Consider the following 20,054-nt stretch of genomic DNA (forward strand, 5'->3'; position numbering starts at 1 on the left):
AAAGAAAAGATTATTGTAATAGTTATTGTAACATAGCCAAGTTATTGCTAAAATATGGTCAACTCTGACAAGGTAGCAGACCACTTTTTATGATCAGTTATAATCTGTGAGAACTAATCTTTGTCTATTAGCACTCTGTTAGTTTCACTTGGCAATCATAATAAGGATGTTTGTTAATCGCTCCTGGGAGGGAAGTTGGATACTTATCCTTGGATATTTAAAGACACCCCTGATAGAAATAATTTCAGCAATCCCCACGATACATGTGATTAAAGCTGCTGCATGCCACCACCAGGTTTAATTACATACCAAAATGTGATTTCTATTTCCACCTTCTTTAACAGTTCAGAAACCAGAACTTGTTTGCATTTAAGTAAAGGTAGTTTCAGCTGCAGGCCGAAAAACATACCATCTTATCAAGTACAGTTTTGCCGACAATTGCAGCACAGTACAGCCTGTGTTATCATAAATGCTGGGCCTCATGTATGTACCAAACAAGGAAAAACCTTGTAAAATGAGTTGCTTTTTCTCATAGGTTATTGGTAGCAATGCCATAAAGTCTCATCCCCAGGTAAAAGTGACCGTAGATTGAATTCCTTGGTCCCCTGTGTGTATCTAGTCTGCGTTTGTTGTTTGTGGACTAATATGACAGGTTGTAGGTTTGCATGTGTCCTAGATGCTGCCAGCTGTATACACCTGGAAGTTCTTTGTGTGTCCAGCTCCTGTCACAACAGTACCAAAGAAACACTGTGGCCCTGGAGATAGTCCAACAAAGAGTAATCAGACTAAACCCAGCTCCTAAAAGAAAGATAGGTTAAAAAAAACTGAATCTATTTAGCCTAGAAAAAGGAAAAATTAAGGCGGACATGATTGAAGTTTTAAAATCTTAAAAGAAGTTGACAAAGTTAATGCTAACCAATACTTTAAGTGCAACACAGAAACAAGGTCCATAGGAGACGGTTGGAAATTAAGTGGACATAGACTTAGGACAGAGGGAAGGAGATGCTTCTTCACACAAACAGAGGGTATTGGGTTACCTAGTCATGTTGTTGATGCTGAATCACTTGGATCTTTCAAGTTTTGCGATCAATCACCCATTAGGAACCGGACAAGCAAAATGGCCTCCTTTTGTTGTTGTTTTGTGCCAATCAGAGCTGAACGGAATTCTCATATTCTAATGTCAGTATTGGTTCAAAACGAAAAAGCATATATTAACAAACCTCCCTCTATTAAATATTTTTGTCGCTCTGGCACTGTGAACTAAACCTGCATTCTTATTCTTTAAGGAGGCAGTGTGGTCCAGTGGTTAAAGTCCAGGGGCTTGTAACCAGAAGGTCACTGGTTCAGATCCCATCTCTGTCACTGATTGACTCACTGTGTGACCCTGAGCAAGTCACTTATCTGCAGGATGGAGCACAAGGAGGTTGAGATGTTAAATCAGTGTCCTATTGTAAGTGACTCTGCATATAATACACAGTTCACAGCCTACCTCTGTAAAGTGCTTTGTGATGGTGGTCCACAATGAAAGGCGCTATATAAAAATAAAGATATTGTTATTAGCATTATTATTATAAATGTCACCTGTAAGCTATGCTCCCCCCCCCACTCACTTTGTTTCAGCCTTTTTAGCGGTAGTGGTTTGAATTTCCTCTAATACTTCCCATTATTCATTCAAAGCTCTTCAGTTACAGTCATACTGCAGCTTCTGAACCAGCTGCATCATTGAGCCTTGGCCAGGATTTGCATCAAGACAAGATTAAGTACCGCACTTGAGAAACAGGCTGTGTCTACCTCTCCTGTAAATTAGTGCCGGTTCAATTTTAAAATAAAAATGAGTACTGGTCAGGTATGCCTACCAGTCTGGGAGTTACATAACTATTTCTGACAACAGTAACGCTAATATACTGTATTGGTTAATATGTGACACTGTCTCTTGTGGTATGAGTGTCTTTTGTGTACTTTGGGCAGGCAAGAGGGCCACAGAACGTTAGCTGAGAGGGGAATAATGATTTATAATAGTGCTGTATCATGCCAAAACGTCTCAAGGCATATACAAATAAATACAGAATAACTGCTTGGCCCGCATCATAAGTGCTAAAAGCTAATGAAAAAAGATTGGTCGGATATTATTACTAGCAGTGCCTGTGAACCATCAGAATCTCCCATTCAGTGGAAACGAGACTGGGGACTGAAATGTGCTAAGTTCAAGACTATTTTTTTTTTTTTATAGAGTTATTGTGTTTAGAACAGAAGCACTGTTTCTATACAGTATATCACTGTATATCACAGTATAACTAAAGTCGAAATACAGTATAGGAATTGTATTTGACCTTATAACTGGAGTGGTGTGCGATTGTAGCATCACAGTCTTGGACCACGCTGACTATGCTATTTTATTAAGTATGTGACCGGTTTGCTTATTTTATTGCAGTTTGAATGGTTTTGTTATTTTTGTATCAAATTAGAATATATTTAAGATAAATAGATACAGGAATTGAGAGGAAAAGCTGCTTGCTTTGTTGAAGCAGTAAGGTCAACACTCAAAGCCAACAACAGGACCTTCACTAAACTTTTAAATAACTTTATGATAAAGCCACTAGCCCTTCTGGTAATGTGCTGCTTAAAGAAAGACACTTGTTTAAATGTTTCTCTGCTAGACCCAAAACATGTTTAGTTTTACTTGGACTTTACGTGAGAGTGAAGAAGTGTTCCACCAACGTTCTACATTTGCATTATAGTAAAAGTGCCACAGCGCTTGTGTGATGACTTGTACCTTAAAATCTTTTGCGTGTGTTTGGCAAGTACCTATTTATCGACGCAGTTGTATTTCGCAAACACAGTTTGAGTAAAACAAGCAATAAATGCCCAACCACCTGTCTTTCTGCATTCATTAATCTGTGCCAGTAGTTTTTGGAGGGCAGTGTATATCTCAGAATTGTTACCCTCCAATTGTCAGTACACATCTTGGTAATAATGAGGGGGCAGGACATTAACAATATTTCCACATGACAATATGGAGATGGAGATCGGGATAAGAGCCTCTCTCCCGCTAAACCTTTGCAAGCCACTTCAGACATTGAAGTAAAGCTGGCTAGGTACAGTATACAGAACTGTAGGTCAAGTACTGTACACCTGGATAGTATTATGAAGCACAAGTTAACCATAGCCCAGTTGTGAAGTAGGATCCATGGAAAACTGTGATGTAAACACATGATCTGGGTGGGAAGATAATGGAAACAGATTGAAATATGCTTTAACCTGTTAACAGTGGAGGCATTTACTGTACATGTAACATTGTCGTGCAATAGCACTCAGCTGTGAATGATGTTTCTTGTCTGTATACCTTAAGAGATTAATGTCCTTGCTTATGCCTAGTGTATTACAAGGTGGTGATTAATGAAAGTGTTCAAACGATTTTAGACAGATTACATGCAAACATTTTAAAGAAAGAAAGAACTCCCTGTTTGTTCTGTTTCTGCTATCCCAGGAATAAGAATATGCTTTATAGTTTTGACCAACGGTTATCCAAGTCAAAATGTTAAAAAAAAAAAAAAAAACTATAAAAAAAAAGGGGAGTTAAATTTCACAGTCGTTATTTACATCAAATAATACTATACGCCAGTTTGGGTAAATCAGACATAACGACTGTGAAGTTTAGTCGTTAACATGTTAATCAATCCTCTCTCTCTCTCTCTCTCTCTCTCTCTCTCTCTCTCTCTATATATGATATAGTAGATATATATATATCTATATAATATATTTATATATATATATATACTATATATACAAAAATATTTGCACCTAAGTTTTCAAAGTCAGGATAACATGATATCCAATATCCAAACATTTGACATTCCATTTGAATTCAATGTGGTTTGCTGACACTTCTTTGGAAGCATTTCCAAAATAATACTAAGTACTCTATCTACATTTATTGAACAGTCCAGCGATTTACATTTAAAGAAAAAAAAAAAATATGTACACAAACACGCAGCAGGTCCGGCAGTGGGTACTTTTCAAATCCGAAACAGATTTTTCTGAAATGTGTTTCTGCTGACTTTGTTACACTTATTCAGTCCAATATATATTTATATATTTTTTTACCCCAATTTAATCTGATGCTGGGACCAGGTTAAAAGTAATTAGTAATCTGTCCTGTTTGTTTCCATCGGCAGCATACCACAATTAGACCAGTTTGAATTGGCAGACATTTGCTGTGATGGAGAAAGTTACCCAATGAATTCTGTCATGAGCTATCTAGAACTATTCTAGAGGTGGTCTAACAAGACTATTATATATTCTTAGCATAACTTCCCTAGACTTGTATTCCAGACATCTGGCAATGTAGCCTAATGTTCCATTCTGTGTGCCTTTTTAATTGCCTCTCCACATTGGCAAGATACTGAAACATGTCGGTTGTCTCAGCTCCATTTAGTAGTTGCCTGCTGACCAGGAACACGGTTCCAATTACTGACAAAAGTACTGAATTGTCTTAATTTTGTGCACATAGGGTTGATCATTTTAGGACGCAGTCCAGTAAAATTGAAAATGTCTTTTCCATGTGCTTTCCACCAGCAGCCTTGAATGTCAGTGCAACACTTTTGTACCTAGGGACAAAGGTCGCACAAGGGCAGAAAAAATAAATTGAATGCTACCACAGTTGTTACATTTTCATATTTAAATATTTCTAGACAACTGCTTATCCAATTGTGAGTTATAGGTTATTGGCATCATAATTTTAGGGTACGTGGAGGTGTCAGTCCACACTGTATATCATATTTACATTTTACATACATATGGTTAGGATGATCTGCTTTTTGCTGCTTCTAATTTTGGATTTATAGCCTTGGTTTGAGATCTTTACTTATTCCATTGATAAGTGAAATACTTTCCTAGTTGGGGAGTCTTCAAATTGAAAGGGACTAACACAGTCTGGGCTCAATGGTAGGGGTGTGCCGATACACAAGGTGAACTGTGATAATTTTCTTAACAATATGGTTAGCGATCCAGTGACCCCTGTATCAGTACACTGTTTTTTTTTGTTTTTTTATATATATAAAGTAATTTTATCAGCTAACAACATGAGCATGAATTAATTTGTGTCTGCACTGATAATCAGAGAATATTATTTATTAGCATGTACTCTACAGCCTCACCTACCATTCAGTGTGTAGAAGGTGTTTTTGTCAAGTCCTCCGGCAGCTGAGCGGAGGCGGGTTGTTAATGTTGATAATCTCATCAGTGTGGGCTAACCTCGCGTTCTTGATAAGAGTCACACTGTGTAAAATGTATAAGGCTCGAATTTGCAGGGCTCCAGACTGGGACTAAAATGGTTGCAAATGCAACAAGAATTTGTAAACGATTTTTTGGGTGTTAGGCATATTGGCATCTGTAACACAAAATGCTTCCTCTCCCTTTTAAAAGCATGTGTCAATATTTATGAATGCGCTATGACACCGGTCTGTAATGGGAGAAAAAAAAGCATATCACATATTTTTAATAAACTGAAGTGCGAGAAGGACGGTAACAAATTTATATAGGTGCTGTATTAACACCAGCAGAATAAGGTAACCCCAGTTTCATGCAACAGTTGATGGTGACCAAACGTGTTCGAGCTTTGTGTAAACATTTTCTATTTAATATCATAAAGAGCAGAACCAACTCTGCAATTTAAACTTGTTTTTACTGAAAAGTAAACAGTAACATGTAATCATATGAGCTGTATGTGTTACATGCTGTCAGAGCAGGACTTCACTGAGACTGAGCTTGGGAGCTGCAGCATGCTATTTCCCATGTTACAACTGTACACGATTAGAGATGTCGTCACCGATTTCAGACTCAACACTTGAAAAATATTTAAAACATTAACATGCTGAGTTCATAGCAGACATCAGCTGCATAGATTAACCACTCAGCAGAATATGGCAACAAACAAGTGAGTACAGACATTAAGTTACTGCTTTAGTATAATTTTAGTGTTTTAGCAAGTTGTTGTATTTTAAGCAGTTGAGTATAATAGCAACTAACTTGCTCCTGAAGTGGCACCCAACAATTGAATTTGGCAACCAATTTTGTTTTGGCTTGGATCCATTGGCTCCTAAGGCAAAAACTTTGTCTGGAGCCCTGATTTGTAATTTTGTTTTTAAGAAATGTATTTTAAAGAATAAGCTGGAAACAAAGGGGAAACAGGCCGTGAAGCTTATTTGACGAAAAGTGCTTTACCAGTGTTATTGCAAACACCTACACAAGCAAATGAGACTATTGAGTGATTTTTAAGTTTCTTGCTTAATTTACTGTATCGTTACACATATCATATTGCGATACGTATTGTATCGTGAGCCTACTTTAAATGGAGATGTTCACTGTAACATGTAACAACAACTTTAGAACTGGGACAGTGTAGTATGTATGGTCACACTTGAATTACTAATTCAGTAGGAATCTACAGGGTTTAACAGATCACAACACAGATAATGGAACAATGTGTTTTCATAAATTACAAAAATTATTATTAAAGAACTTGCAGTTGCCTCTGTGTGGGTAAGTAAGCATGTGGGTCATCAGATTCCCATAGGAAAATGTCTGCCACCCTTTAATTTTGACTGTGTTTGTGTGTGTCTGCTTGTTGTGTCTGGTTTCTTTTGTGGATTCCTCCTTTGTCGTGCATGGAAACCTCTTTAAATCCTTGTCCTGGGTTGACTCCATATATTTACTGTTTGTCCCCATAGGAAAGGAAGGTTCCCTAGGTCTGTGTAGTTTGTATGAGTCCTGTACAGAGTGGAGAGCTGCCAGGACCACCATTTCATGAAAACCAAAGCTTGTGTTGAATGGGTGTGTGTCACAGTGGTGTGTGGTAAGACTCTACTGGCACCCAATCTCATCTGCATGTTACTCACAAAGTCTGCTTTTTGTATTTGTTTATTTTTATTATTGTTCATTCAAACAAGTATTAAAGCCAAATTATCATAAACCGAGCATCTCTTCCATTGAGAGCTTCTGTAGCGTTTTACAATAAGTAAAAATAACTATTGTAATTGTCTGCCAGTTTATTGTAGAATGCATGCTAGAGATACATTAGTATGCATACATAGTGTTACACATTGCAGTTGTAATATGGTCACTGGTCACATATCCCTCCAAATCAGTTTAAACATCTTGCTTTGTTGCGTTGAATCGGTGTAATTCTGGATGCTCATTGTGGCCCCTTTTAAAAAGCTTGGAAATGTGACTTGTCTGCTGCATCTCATCATACACAGCAGTATTTTACACTTTGCTTGCTAATAAATGTTTTCATATATACTTGATGTTGAAGTATTTAGAGAATACTGTCAAATGATGGTCAAAAAAGAGGTTCTTTCAACACAAGCTGTTTTTGCAAAGTTATGTCTGGAGACTTAAATTAATAAAGCAGTAGGACAGTGAAATACCATGGGTTATAAAGTTCCACTGTGTTTATTGATCTAATCTGCACATTATTACACATAATTAAAATAAATAATTGAGAAAAGCTACATTTTAGTTTGTATTTATTTTCTGTTTCAGTGTATCTGTTGTTGGCTGACACAAAACCCAGTTTCTAAGGTAATCATTGATGAATCCTGTCAATTAAATCATTAATTCACTTTAACCTCTCAATATAATTTGGTTTCCATTTAAAATTAAATGAAGCCTCTTAGAGGAATTAATATACGGTATTAAAGCTTTAAAAAAAAAAGGAAGAAAACAAAAGCTGACACTTATTGAGCATTTGTGAAGAAATTCTTCTAATCATGTCATTGTCAGTTGCATTTGTTCTTTATGTAGATTTGCAACAAACAGGCCCATGGTATTATGGCTGTAACTATGGAAACTTCAGAGGCCTGCATTGCAAAGCTTAGTATACATTTTAAGTGCTTAAAGTGTTGGTGGGATTAGGGACTTTAGAACATGTTTAATTTTACATCTTTGGACAGAGGAACAAGAGGGTAATGGGAATATTAGCTCAGACTCTCTCTAATTTCTTGTACCACTTCAGTTCCTGTAGGCCTCTAGCCTGCCACAGCATGCTAACAAGACAGCTCATGAAATATTCATCACGTCCTTTGTATGCTGAACAGCACTATTTACAAAGGACCAAATAAGTATTTTAGGTGGTAAAAGACCTACATGTTGCAGATATCCCCATGTACATTCATAGGTTCCTTATCAATACTTATGAAGTTGCACATAGGCCTAACGTTAAAATAATTTTGTCTGTGTCTTGGAAAGTTTCGGTCAATTTTTACAATTTAAATTCTGTCTCCCTCAAACTTTCCTCTGTGGGGTTTCTGCAGCTACAGATAATTGAAATAGTGCAATTAATTAAACTAAATTGCTGCCTCTCGTTTTCCATAACCAATACAGTATATATTAAAATAATAATATTCAAGTAACAGCAAAGTAAATAAACAAAGCACACAGCATAGGGTTATTGACTGGTGTATCCCTGAGTTTAGTGAAGGTTTAAATGTTTAGTAGTAATAAACTAGACTGAAGCATGGGCACGTTTAAACTAGACACCTCTTCTGTATTTTTACTGTTTTAGTGAAGTGGATCTATATACTACTGCTGGGAGAGGGGAAAAAAAAAAAACTGGAATAATTTAGACTAAAGTGTGGAGCACCAAACTCATTTAACTTGTAATATATGCCGGATTCAAAGCCAGATAAAATGAACACCTAGCACAGTGTTTTTTTTTAATAAGTTGTTATTGAGCAGGCATCCTAGTGCAAGACAGCCAGTAGAGAGTGTACATTGCACTTTATCCTTATACTGTATCTAGACATCATGAAAGTGCTATCAGTTTATGTACATTTTGGGTTAAAATTAAAACAAATCTCAGTAAACAACATTTTATAAATTTAAAAATATGTTTATGTGTGAAGTGGTGTTTTCCCATTTTCCGTGTTTCCATTCAGGGAATGTGTGTTGTGGTATAGCAGTGACGGCACCAATCTTAAATGTGGCAACACTAAAATTGTTTTCATTAGTGCAGTTGTTTTGAAGATGCATGGATGGGGTGGTTAGGGGCACCATGCTAGGAAATTACTTGGTGGCACAGACAGAGTCTGAGGCTGGCCTGACGGCAACAGTCTAAACCTCCACGCTGCAGATATGACTTGCCAGCTACAACTTCACCAGGCCCATCCAAGAGGGTACCTTTCAAGTAACATGTCTTTTAAAAATACTAGACCTTTGATTTCATGTAATATATTTGAAGGTCTAAAGGTCAATTTAACTTAATATAACTTGTATAGATTATTGATTCACCAGGGTGATTCATCAGTGCTGGAAAATGCTTTAATAAAATTCAGCTGTTGTATAAGAGCATTTATTTGAAAAATGTAATTTGTGTTCAGATTATTTTTAACATAGGACAAAGAATATATGTTAAAATTAAAATGTAAGCATATCCAGTTACTGCTGTTTAAAAAGGTACAGTTTAAATATCACCATTCCATGAAATTGTTGTTTTTGTTTTTTTTGTTTGTTTTGTTTTTGTTTTGTTTTTTGTTTTTTTCTCCTAATTTGAAATGGCCAATTATTATTTATTTATGCTCGGCTCACCGCTACCACCCCTGTGCTGACTCGGGAGCGGCGAAGACGAACACACGCTGTCCTTGCAAGCATGTGCCGTCAGCCGACTGCTTCTTTACACACTGCAGATTCACCATGCAGCCGCCCAGGAGCTGCGTTGTCCTCCTATGCTGTAGCTCCTGGGCGGCTGCATGGTGAATCCGCAGCCTACAGGCGCCCGGCCAGACTATGGGGGTCGCTGGTGCGCGATGCGCCGAGGACACCCTAGCCGACCAAGACCTCGGCTGAGATATTTAGAATTGAGAAAAGTGTATTTTCTTTAGTGTTCTAACCTTTTTGGGGGGCTATGCAATGATTCTTCCTTTCAGAAGTTTTTCTTTGATGTAAGAGATTGTCAGAAAGTCGTATCCTACTGCAAGTAGTAAAGAAATACAGAATGATATCACGATTACATGATGTCATGTAGTCTTGTGTGTGTTTGTTGATACTCCGTGGCATGTTTTAAAAAAACAAAAAGACTCCAGTTGCAGTGAGCATTTGATGTCTTGTGACGTCTCTGTGGGTGTCTGTTGGCATTGTTTTATTATGGAGAGGAGGAAAGGGATCTTTAACCTTAAACACATAAGGTTAAGCAAATAATTTTGGAGTGGTTTGTTTTTTATATAAATATCAGATTGACGTTAGCAAACATCAATTGTTTTTAACCAGTATTTAAGCTTTTTCAAAAAGTTTTTCCAATGTGATAAAAGGTCAGTTCCTTAACCGGGAACCCCAGTCATTAATCAGTGGGTGGTGTTTGCCATCAGGAATGTGTTGGAACAGAACAAACAGAACCAGGAGATCCTGATGGCAATGGAGCGGCGCGGCATGGCAGATGACTCAGCGCTGAGAGAGATGGGGTTTGGGGTGGAGGAGAGGGATGGGCAGCTGCTGCTGAAACCAATCAAGAAAGACACATGAGCATCTGTGCTGAGCCGGGTTTGTTAGGCACTGCTAAGTTACTTTTACCAACAGGGACATAATCGATAACCGAAAAATCAAGAGAATAATGTTGCTTTATAGTAGTATGAAACAAAACCATATGTATACACCATAGACACATACACAAATGGGTGTAGAAAATACTTTAATGTTTTAGTGATATATATTTTCATAAAATGTAATGATTTACTGGTTTTTAATAAGGATGAACATGTGTATTCAGCTGTAATATGTATATTCCTTCTGGTAAAGCTTTGTGTTATAATATTGCCTGGGGTATGCCCCACATTTTAAAAGCATGTTGGGGTCCTTAACTCAACAGGACACTTATTGGCATGTCAGTCTATGTCAATTAGTTACTATTCATAATAGTGGGATTTTTTGGCACACAAAATGGTGCACTAAAACAGGTTGTACTATATGTTATAATGTTGCCTGGGCAGCCAGTGTTGCACTGCCTCCGGAACTTTGAAGACAACTGCAAGGAGTGTCAAGCACAAAGGGAACCCCTGGGTCCATCGCACTCCCAGTTACAGCAGTTTCTTAGGGCCCTTCCCTCACTCTGGTCAGGGAAAACGATTCATCCTTGCGACCATGGATAACTACTCGAAGTGGCCTGAAGCATACACTGTGCCAGACTAGGAGACAGAGACAGTAGCAGAAGCACAGTCTCTGTCTCCAGGTCAGTTCGGGGTTCCCCAAGAGCTATACTCGGACTGGGACTTCAGCTTCGAATCTCTGGGCTTCAGTGAGATGTGTCGCCAGCTAGAGATCTGTAATGCACGTATCATGTCGCTGCACCCCCACCTCCAGGTTGCGGACATCCATCGAAAGCGATGCTACGACCTCTGGGAATGGGGACAGCACCTTCTTGCTGGAGAACTTACCTGGGTCTACAGCCCTCGATGTAAAATAGGCTGCTACCCCAATTTGGTCAGTGCCTGGATTGGACCCTATAGGGTGGTCTACAGAGTACAACTTCTGATCTCCAAAAGTCAAGCTGGGTGATCATGTGACCACAAGGCTATCTAGTGTAGTGTATACAGTACAGTTGAGTCATTTTGAAGTGATATTAAATGGAGTAGAAATCAATTGTATCACATACATTTATCAGGATCTTATGATATTATCAGGACCTTGTTTCCATTGACATATATATATATATATATATGTAATATATATATATATATGAAAAATAAGGGAGGGTATTACGACTGCTATGATATAAGTAATACATCATTTAAAATAAGAAGCTTAATGTCATTGGCATTTGATCCTAGCAACTTGAGGTTGCAAGACACGATCACTATCAATTGAGCTATCACTGCCATCTAGACATTTGTCAGTATTATAAATGCCTTTTAAAAATGACAATGCTGTACTGCATTCAACACTGGGTATGAAATTAAATTTAATTTAAAATATAAGAAAAAGAACAGTGTAGTCATACAGTATTATCTTCTAGTGGGTTGGAAAACATGTGTCTATGTTTATTTATTCTTATCTAGACCCCTGTATGGTTGGTTTAGTTTCACACTACTATGTACCAATGTTATTACCTTGTTTTTGTGGTTATCAGTTATATTTTCCTCTTAGATCCCTGTTTGTGCAGGAAACTTTAGGTGCTTAGCAGGTTCAAGACCTCAGGTGTGTATTGCATGGATTATGCTAGGACAGTTATAGTCGAGTACATTTCATTATGAGATTGTCATGGACAACTGCTTTATTAAAAAAAATATTGATTTTAAACCAGACTAAATTAACCATAAGTCTACAACTAATAAAGTGATTAGCATGTGTGAATACTGTATGCAAGCACTTTTCATTAAACAGCCCCAGTAGTCACTTTACTGGGTAAGTAGCTTCATTTAATTTATTTTCACTTTTCCTTATTTATTTTTTTGAGTCCTTTGTTTTTCTCCCCAATTTGGAATGCCCTATATTATTTTCCCCTCACCGCAGCAATTCCCCACATAGCTCAGGAGAACTGAAGGTTCAATGAGCGTCCTTTGACCAAACCAGCTTCCACTTTTGCACCCAGGAACTCAAGAGGGAGTGTCAGCGAGCAAACGACCTCTGGAGGACAAAGGCCAGCTCTGCAGGTGTCCGTCTGAGTTCACTAGATGCCTGGCCAGCAGGGTTCGTAGTAGCGTGATGAGCAGGAACATTCCCAGACGTTTTTTCCTCCCTAACCCATGGGAGCGCCAGAACCAATGCGAAGCTCCCTTTGGAATCCCCAACGAAAACCGTCAACTTTGAACAGCCAGGATGCGAACCTGAGCTCCCCTGACAGTATGACACCCTGTACAGCATACAGCTGTGCTTTTACAAGATGAGGCACTAAGGGCCCCCCTTCACGTTTCCTTTTATGATGTTTGGCATTAGCTGTGCCTGTATAAGCCTAGTTGCCTGCTCCTTTTGAGTACTTTCTATTAAAAAAAGACATAGCATGCATGACACAGTAACCTTTCAACTCTGCTGACCCCACCTTTCTTACTATTGCTACGGGGCAAGCAGAGTTGAAAGGTTACCATGTACAGGCATATGGGATTTCTTAGGAACTATAAGAACAAAGAATCCAGTAACTAGGATTCTACAGGCACAGAGAATGCTGGTGGATTCTGATTCAGAAAAAAGTTACTACAATTCTGTATTGGAGCAACAGATAAGGAAAGGTGAAAAATAAAATTACATGTGCAGCTAATTGCCCTTTAATAATTATGCTTATTGATACATTGAGGGCCAATGTTTCAGATTAAAAGGGGATATAAAAATGGCATAGATTCCATAAGCATTTCTTCTAGTACACATTCTAAACTTCTGGTATTAACAATGGACACATTACAAGATTTAAAATGGAAAACAATATATAACTAGTATGTTAAGATTGACGCTTACACTTGTCTAATTGTATAACTGTTTAGTATTTCCCAACTTGCATGCGTGCACCCTGTTCCAACTAAGTTTGTATATATACACCATTTACAATTTTATAAACTAAATGAAATCCAGTCTTACCTGTCTTATTTTTATACTAAATGCAGATAATAGCAGTCGGAATCAAGATGCTTTTTCTCTTTTTTATGTTTTGCTTGTATCTTTTTACTCAGAAGGCATCTACACAAACACCAATACATTGACGAGACCTGGACTCCTGTCCACTATTCCTGAAGAAGCCTAACATGAAGATCAGTTTATTACTTGTGTCAGCATTCACTTGTATACTGCTGAGAATTAAGTTTCAAACAAGCATGTGTCATTTCACACTAGAATAGAATTCCAAGTTGACTGTTTAATACTTACTTCCATGGGTTAGTCTTCTGTGCACTTGACTTTAATCAGAAAGCAGACTTTGTTGACCTTGCAGTCCATATGTTTGCATTCCCCAGAGGTACTCGTAGCTTCAGGGACACAAGTGAGAATGCTCCTGCTGCAGCAGTTGGAGGTGATAAATAATACCTACAAGCTCTGTTAAGAAAAAAAGTTTGCTGTTTGTTTTTATTAAATGTTACTGTTTTATTAACTAAATTTAAAAAATTAAAAAAAAAACCTGTACAGGACGCTACACCTTTAAACAAAGCGAGACTTGAGTGTCAGATTTTCAGCTGATTGTTGTTTTTTTTTTTTTTTTTTTTGAAAGGAAAAAAACACCAATTACAATTTTTAGACCGAACAGAAATATCTTCAGGCATTTTACAATCATCTTAATTAAATGCCTGAATTGTTTATTTCTAGTTTTGTAACTTTTTTATTAGGTGTGTTTTTCTTTTCTGAAAAAAATCATGCTGGAGAGTTTTATGATCTTGACTGAAGAAAAGCCCAAATTGTGTGCTTACTAAAATATACAAAAAATAGTTTCTAGTTTTGGCTGCAAGTAGATGAATTTGAACTCTTTGAATACTTACTCCTATATTCATAAGCAGATGAGAATTTTTCTGGTGTTAATTATTCATGTTTACAGTATGCTTTATTAAAGATAACCCTAAGGGTACTACTTTAATAGGTTTGGTCTATTAGCTTTGTTAAAAAGAGTTTTGTTTTATGTCTTCCCCATTATAACTAATAAATAAAACTGTATACATAATGCATTGTTCCATGTGTCTTAAAACTGATTATATGTTCATGTTTGGAGAAGGAGTTGTAAACAGCCTTGGTAAAACTTGCAGGGGTTGCACAAAAATGTAGGAACACCTGCCATAACACTATCAATGGGCATCCAGGACAGCACTGATTCAGCATCCACAAGGTGTTAAAATTGTTCTGGAGGGACATACAACACAACACGACTCCTTCGTGGAAGATAGGAAATCTACAGAAATGTTCTCCAAAACATTTGATACAGTCATTACTTGTGTTCCTCGCAGTATTTGATGCTGAAGCACATGAGCATCTACTTTCTACTAGCCTTCTTCTAAAGTCTCTGTTTTGTTTATCTTGCCCATTATGATGGAAACCAGCTTGAAAATCAACCGGCATTAAAATCGATCTTTAACCCAAATAGACAATTGTTTTGGTATACCGATGAAGGGAAACGATCAGTTATGTGTTTACACAAAAGTAACTGTTGTTATCTCTTCTAGGCATCCTGCTTCTATGTAGAATGTGCCATGGAAATAATTTAGAGAAAGGAAACTGAAATACTTGATGCAAAACCTAGCAATATGTGCGTGCACAGATCTGTAGTCTAGAAAAATTGTGCTATCGAAAATAGAAGTGTTTAAGTAACATCTTTCTGACCATGATTTCATTGTGGCTTATTTGTAAACAGTTACGAGATGGTGACATGGGTGTCCAAGTGTTCAGCTTTTCAAGTAATATCTAACTTATTTTTATTGCTGTAATACAATACAATCAGGTGCCATGTCAACATAAATGCTACAAACAAGAAGTTGTTTGGCGCATCTTTGTTTTTCTAATGCAATGTGGCAAAATTAAAAGGCTTTTTGAATTTGTCTTTGTGTTTTAAACAGTACTACTTCACCAGCTGACCGGTACTTCTTTTCTAAACTTAATTTTACTCAACTTCCTTTGTAGTCTCTTGTCCTGCTCTCTGCTAAGTTTGAAGTAATGACTTGCTCATGCTTTGTTACAGCCTTTACAGTTTTCCAAATTGATACATTGATAACATTTAATACCATGTGATTATATAATAACCACATTCTTAAAAACAAAGTATAAAAACTGAAGCATTTTAAAGCTGTGTGCAGCACTAAGACATTAATAAACCACAGTAATTACTTTTTCCTAAAAATCTAACTGCAAATGTCAACACGAGATTTCCCACAAAATCTCTCAATACACAAAGGCGATGAAAGAAACTGCCCTTGTGTTTCCTCCCCACATGGTCTTGTGATACCTACACAGGCAGTGTGTGGAAGTATGTGAATGCCAGGACGCAAGCCACTCGGGGGTTAAATCTCAAGGAGCAAAAAACAAATGGAAATTCCTCTGTGGTTGTGGAATGGGCCGAAAGCTGTGGGTGTCCCCTTCACTCCATTTACCACTTTGCAATAGGCACTTCTTCACCTTGGCCCTTGTGTGCCAAGCAGTGGGATGCACAAAACACATCGGCATAATCCATATAATAAAACCGCAAATGAATGGGTTTTGTGGGGAAGCAGAAAGGGGGTAATGTTCTGTGTTTTCTAAATGGGAAAATGTAGGGCTTTTCAGAGTGAAAACATGCTGATTACTGTATTGTTAAGTGGCTTTTGATTCCTCAGGAAGGTTTAATCCCACCCCCCTGCACACAACAGCATCCCTGTCTTCTACCAATAGTGATTCAACCTCCAAGGGACTTTACTACCAGCTAGGAGGGGGATTAAAACTGCACCCCAATCAGTCATTTAAAAAAAGCCAGAGCTTGTTGAATTGTAAGATGGTAGGGAAGACTAGTCAGCAGGTCCTGGGGACCGGAGTGCTTCTTTCTTCACAGAATACGATGTTCATAGTTGTTAAAAAACAATGCACGAGTTTGTGAAAAAAGATTCCAACTTTTGCTAGGTTTTTTTCTTATACTAAAAGCAATTAGAGAGTGGAAATTCCGTAGTAGTGTACCAGCATTCTAGAGAATGAGGCGTGTAGCTTTTATGTGGCTAACATTCTGAATGGATCTGTTTGAGACTGACAAAGGGGAAGCTGAGTGGTTTCATGTTGAGAGTACTGTTTTTAAAAGCCTTGAAGCAAACAGTACAGCTTTAATGCTCTCCTTCCTTTGGATTCGAGGAAGAACACTAAAAAAAAAAAAAAAAATAAAACACTGATTTCTTTGGTTACACCATATCTCGCCCCATATGTACATTTTTGGGAATGTGTAACAGTATAATGATAGAATTGGAGGAAACAAAAAATGGCCACAAACCTATTGTAATTATTAAAAAATAATTGATGACTGTAAATCTAAATTATTTATGCAGCAATTATATATTATTAAAATGACCCCTGTCCTGAAGAAGGACATTGGTAATTAAAAAAAAAAAAACAGTAAATCGGCACAATAAGGTAAAAGGGGAATTATTTATTTTGTGGTTTTGTTTTTAAAGTGGTTTTATGAATGTAGCTGAATGTTGTCTTTTGTGTGTTCTGTTCCTTTTTTTATAGTTTTGATTTAAATACTACTTACAAACTACTGTATTTTGTAAATAGAGGTCAAATCTTTTTTTCTATAGTAAAGTATAAAATACTTTGTTCACTATTTAGCATTTAGTTATAATTCTAATTTATCCAAAATGTAACTTGTACGGTTTTGTAATTAAATTCTTGGGGTAGTTAATTGTTCCTTGAAGTATCTGTCTAAAATGACAAGCTAAAGAAATCAACGAAACACAAGGTCAGTTATTGACAGATGTTGCTGTTTAAAGGGAGTTTTAGGATTTTAAAGTCTTGTTAGAACACCTGTGGGAGCGACCGCTTCGACTGGGGAACTGACTGGCTGAGTGTATGCATAAGGTTTTAAAATATACTGATTTTAAAATAAATAAAGCCTACCAGTGTCCTTAAACATCTTAGCCATGTCTCAAACACTGTAGGGTTCTTTACAGACCAAAGAATGGATTATTGAAATGAATTTAAGGTTCTTAAATGTAAGTCTAATTCTCTTCCCTCTGCCATCTTCACTGCCGTCATTGACTGCTACCCTGCCCATCACATCTCAATATGTATGCTACAAGTCCAACCTGGATGCAGCTGAGTTATGGGTGGTATGACATTTCCTGACTTTTGTGGCTTAAAGCTGCACCATAACTATTTTTTAACACTTGTTTTTGTAATAAATGTCACCCAGAAGTGTGGCAAGAGTCTACAAATTGGCTTAAGAAACTTATAACTGCTGAATTATTTGTTCATTTATTTTTGTAGATATACACATGTATTTATTATTGCAGCATGAATGTATCGTAGTGGTGCGTCCAGTCCGGAATATTGGGACGGTGTCGTTGTGGTCCTCTTTTGCCTACAGCAACACCAGCCTGCAGCTATTGAATGCACGGAGCAGGGAGGTGGCACATAGAGGCTGCTTGCAGTCTCCCCCGGGTGGTACGCAGGAGAGACAGGGCCTGCAGGAGCTGCCACGAGAAGGCCAGGGCAGGAAAATGTGGTACTGTGTTATATTTTTGTTTGTGGGCTTTGGGTTGCTGTGACTGTTCTGTGCAGTGTAACCTGAATAAAGAATCAATCAAATTCTAGTCAGCAGAAAGCAGCGCCGAGTCATATAGCTGTAGATATTACAGTTGCTTCTCCAGGTCTATCTATATAGAGGCACTATAATAATCATAACTGTTTTGATTTGTTTACTTTAAAATTCTGAAAGTAGTCCTAAAGGTTGCTGAACACCTTTGTTGTGTCTCTGCGTTGTGTTGAGAGGGTCCAACAGGTAGGTAGATCTGGGGAAAGATGCTTGCTTATCATAAAAGAAAAGGAACTGTAGACAGTAATATTAATGAAAGAAGAAACATTTTATTGACAATACTGCATTCACACACACACACAATTCAGCTGCTTCCTGGTGGTCTACCGCTATTATAGGGCCTGCATGCCAATCAGCAGGCAGGTAAAAATGTTCTCTTTCCCCTTATTTGGCAGATCAATAAGCCCTAAACAGTACTTAATGTTCTCTTATATTTGACTAAACATTAGTGGTTGTAATTAAGATGTGGTTTGAACTCTTGTATTGTTTTTATGCTTTTTCCTTTTTTTTTTTTTTTAAGTGAACAACGAAACTGAAAATCTGCTCGGCAGATAATTGTACTAAATGGTCAAAGGAAATCTGTTAAATCCTCTGTATCTCAAGCCTTTTCATACTCTGAGACAAAAAAAATTAACAAAAAATAACCTCTGAACTTGAAGAAAAGCAGAAGAACGTTGACTCAATAGCCTTTCCTGACTATGCTTTGGAGGTAGAAATTGAAACATAAAACCTGTCGACATGAACAAGGCACTGGATCGCACAACTGCGCCATCGCCTCTCTTGACTCCATACAAAAGTCCCAATACCTAAAGGAATAAAATAAAAGGAAGATAAATTGTGAGATTTCCAGTAAAATTATATTCAGCACCATCGCTCTCAAAAAAAAAAACAACAAGCTGTTCATTTGAATTCTTTTGAAAAGCAGATAAAACACTCTCAATTGTAAATACAGTTGTCCCGCTTTATACCGGCACCCTTTATAACACCCCCTTCGCATACCACCAGCTATTCTCTGAACAAATGTCACCAAAATAAAAACAGTGCTATTTGTACCTGTTATATCGCAACCCCGCTGTCCGCCACCCGTCAGCTTCCCAAATAACGTAAATATAAGCATTGTAGTTTCCCTCATTGTAGCGCCAATGAAATAATCATGGCCAATTAAAACAACTAAGTTATGTAGGTAACATTTGACTTGCTTTCCTGATCCGTTGTTAACTGAATGTTCATGCCAATATCATCAACACTCCCAGTCCCAAAGCAAAACAGAAAGTACAAAATGACGAGTCAACCCTACATTTAACATCAGAGCAAAAGAAAAAAATCTGCTTGTATGCATCTGAAAATAAGAAAGCAAGTCAGCAAGACATCGCAAACGTTTTCTCGCCTAAGTGAGGCACATACTGTTAATCGAAGGACAATTGGAGACATTGTAATGGATAAAAATAAATGGCTTATCTTGATAGAACGGGTTGATTTGTTTAACCTGAAAAAGGTTTGACGCAGTCTAAAACAAGTGACTTTTACAAACCACAGTAAATGTTAAAAAAAAAAAGTACGATAGGTTTGTTTGTTTGCGTGCAAGTTTTGCGCAAATGAAGGCTGACTTAAACTTATATTTTTTAACTTTTCGTTTAAAAAAGTGTTTGTACATTTTTAACTTTTTTTTTTTAACTGCTTAAAAAAGAATGCTGTTGAGCTTAAATTGCTTTGTGAAATAAATAGATAGCATCGTTCAATGGTAGTATTCAGCAGGCTTACAGTCGTGCCACAAACACTGAAGTTCAAAATTGTACACTATTTTGTTTGAGTGATTTGAAACTAAATGAGTGTT

The 20,054-nt window shown here is 37.3% G+C and overlaps 1 protein-coding gene across 6 annotated transcripts in view; it reads left to right on the forward strand.

Annotated features, from left to right (window-relative positions):
• atxn10 (ataxin 10) overlaps positions 1-14,620 on the forward strand; it is an 88,488-nt gene extending 73,868 nt beyond the window's left edge. For 2 of the 6 annotated variants that reach the window (XM_041255275.1, XM_041255278.1), the window contains one exon: positions 10,331-14,536. In XM_041255275.1, coding sequence (XP_041111209.1) covers positions 10,331-10,515 — 185 coding nt within the window. In that variant the 3' untranslated portion in view covers positions 10,516-14,536. Of the gene's footprint in view, positions 1-10,330 lie in introns of all 6 variants that reach the window. The other 4 variants (XR_005950617.1, XM_041255276.1, XM_041255279.1 and 1 more) reach the window with 4 other exon arrangements.
• Positions 14,621-20,054: the final 5,434 nt, after the last annotated feature.

The sequence above is a fragment of the Polyodon spathula genome, chromosome 7 (genome assembly GCF_017654505.1).
Source record: "Polyodon spathula isolate WHYD16114869_AA chromosome 7, ASM1765450v1, whole genome shotgun sequence".
NCBI classification, from domain to species: domain Eukaryota; kingdom Metazoa; phylum Chordata; class Actinopteri; order Acipenseriformes; family Polyodontidae; genus Polyodon; species Polyodon spathula.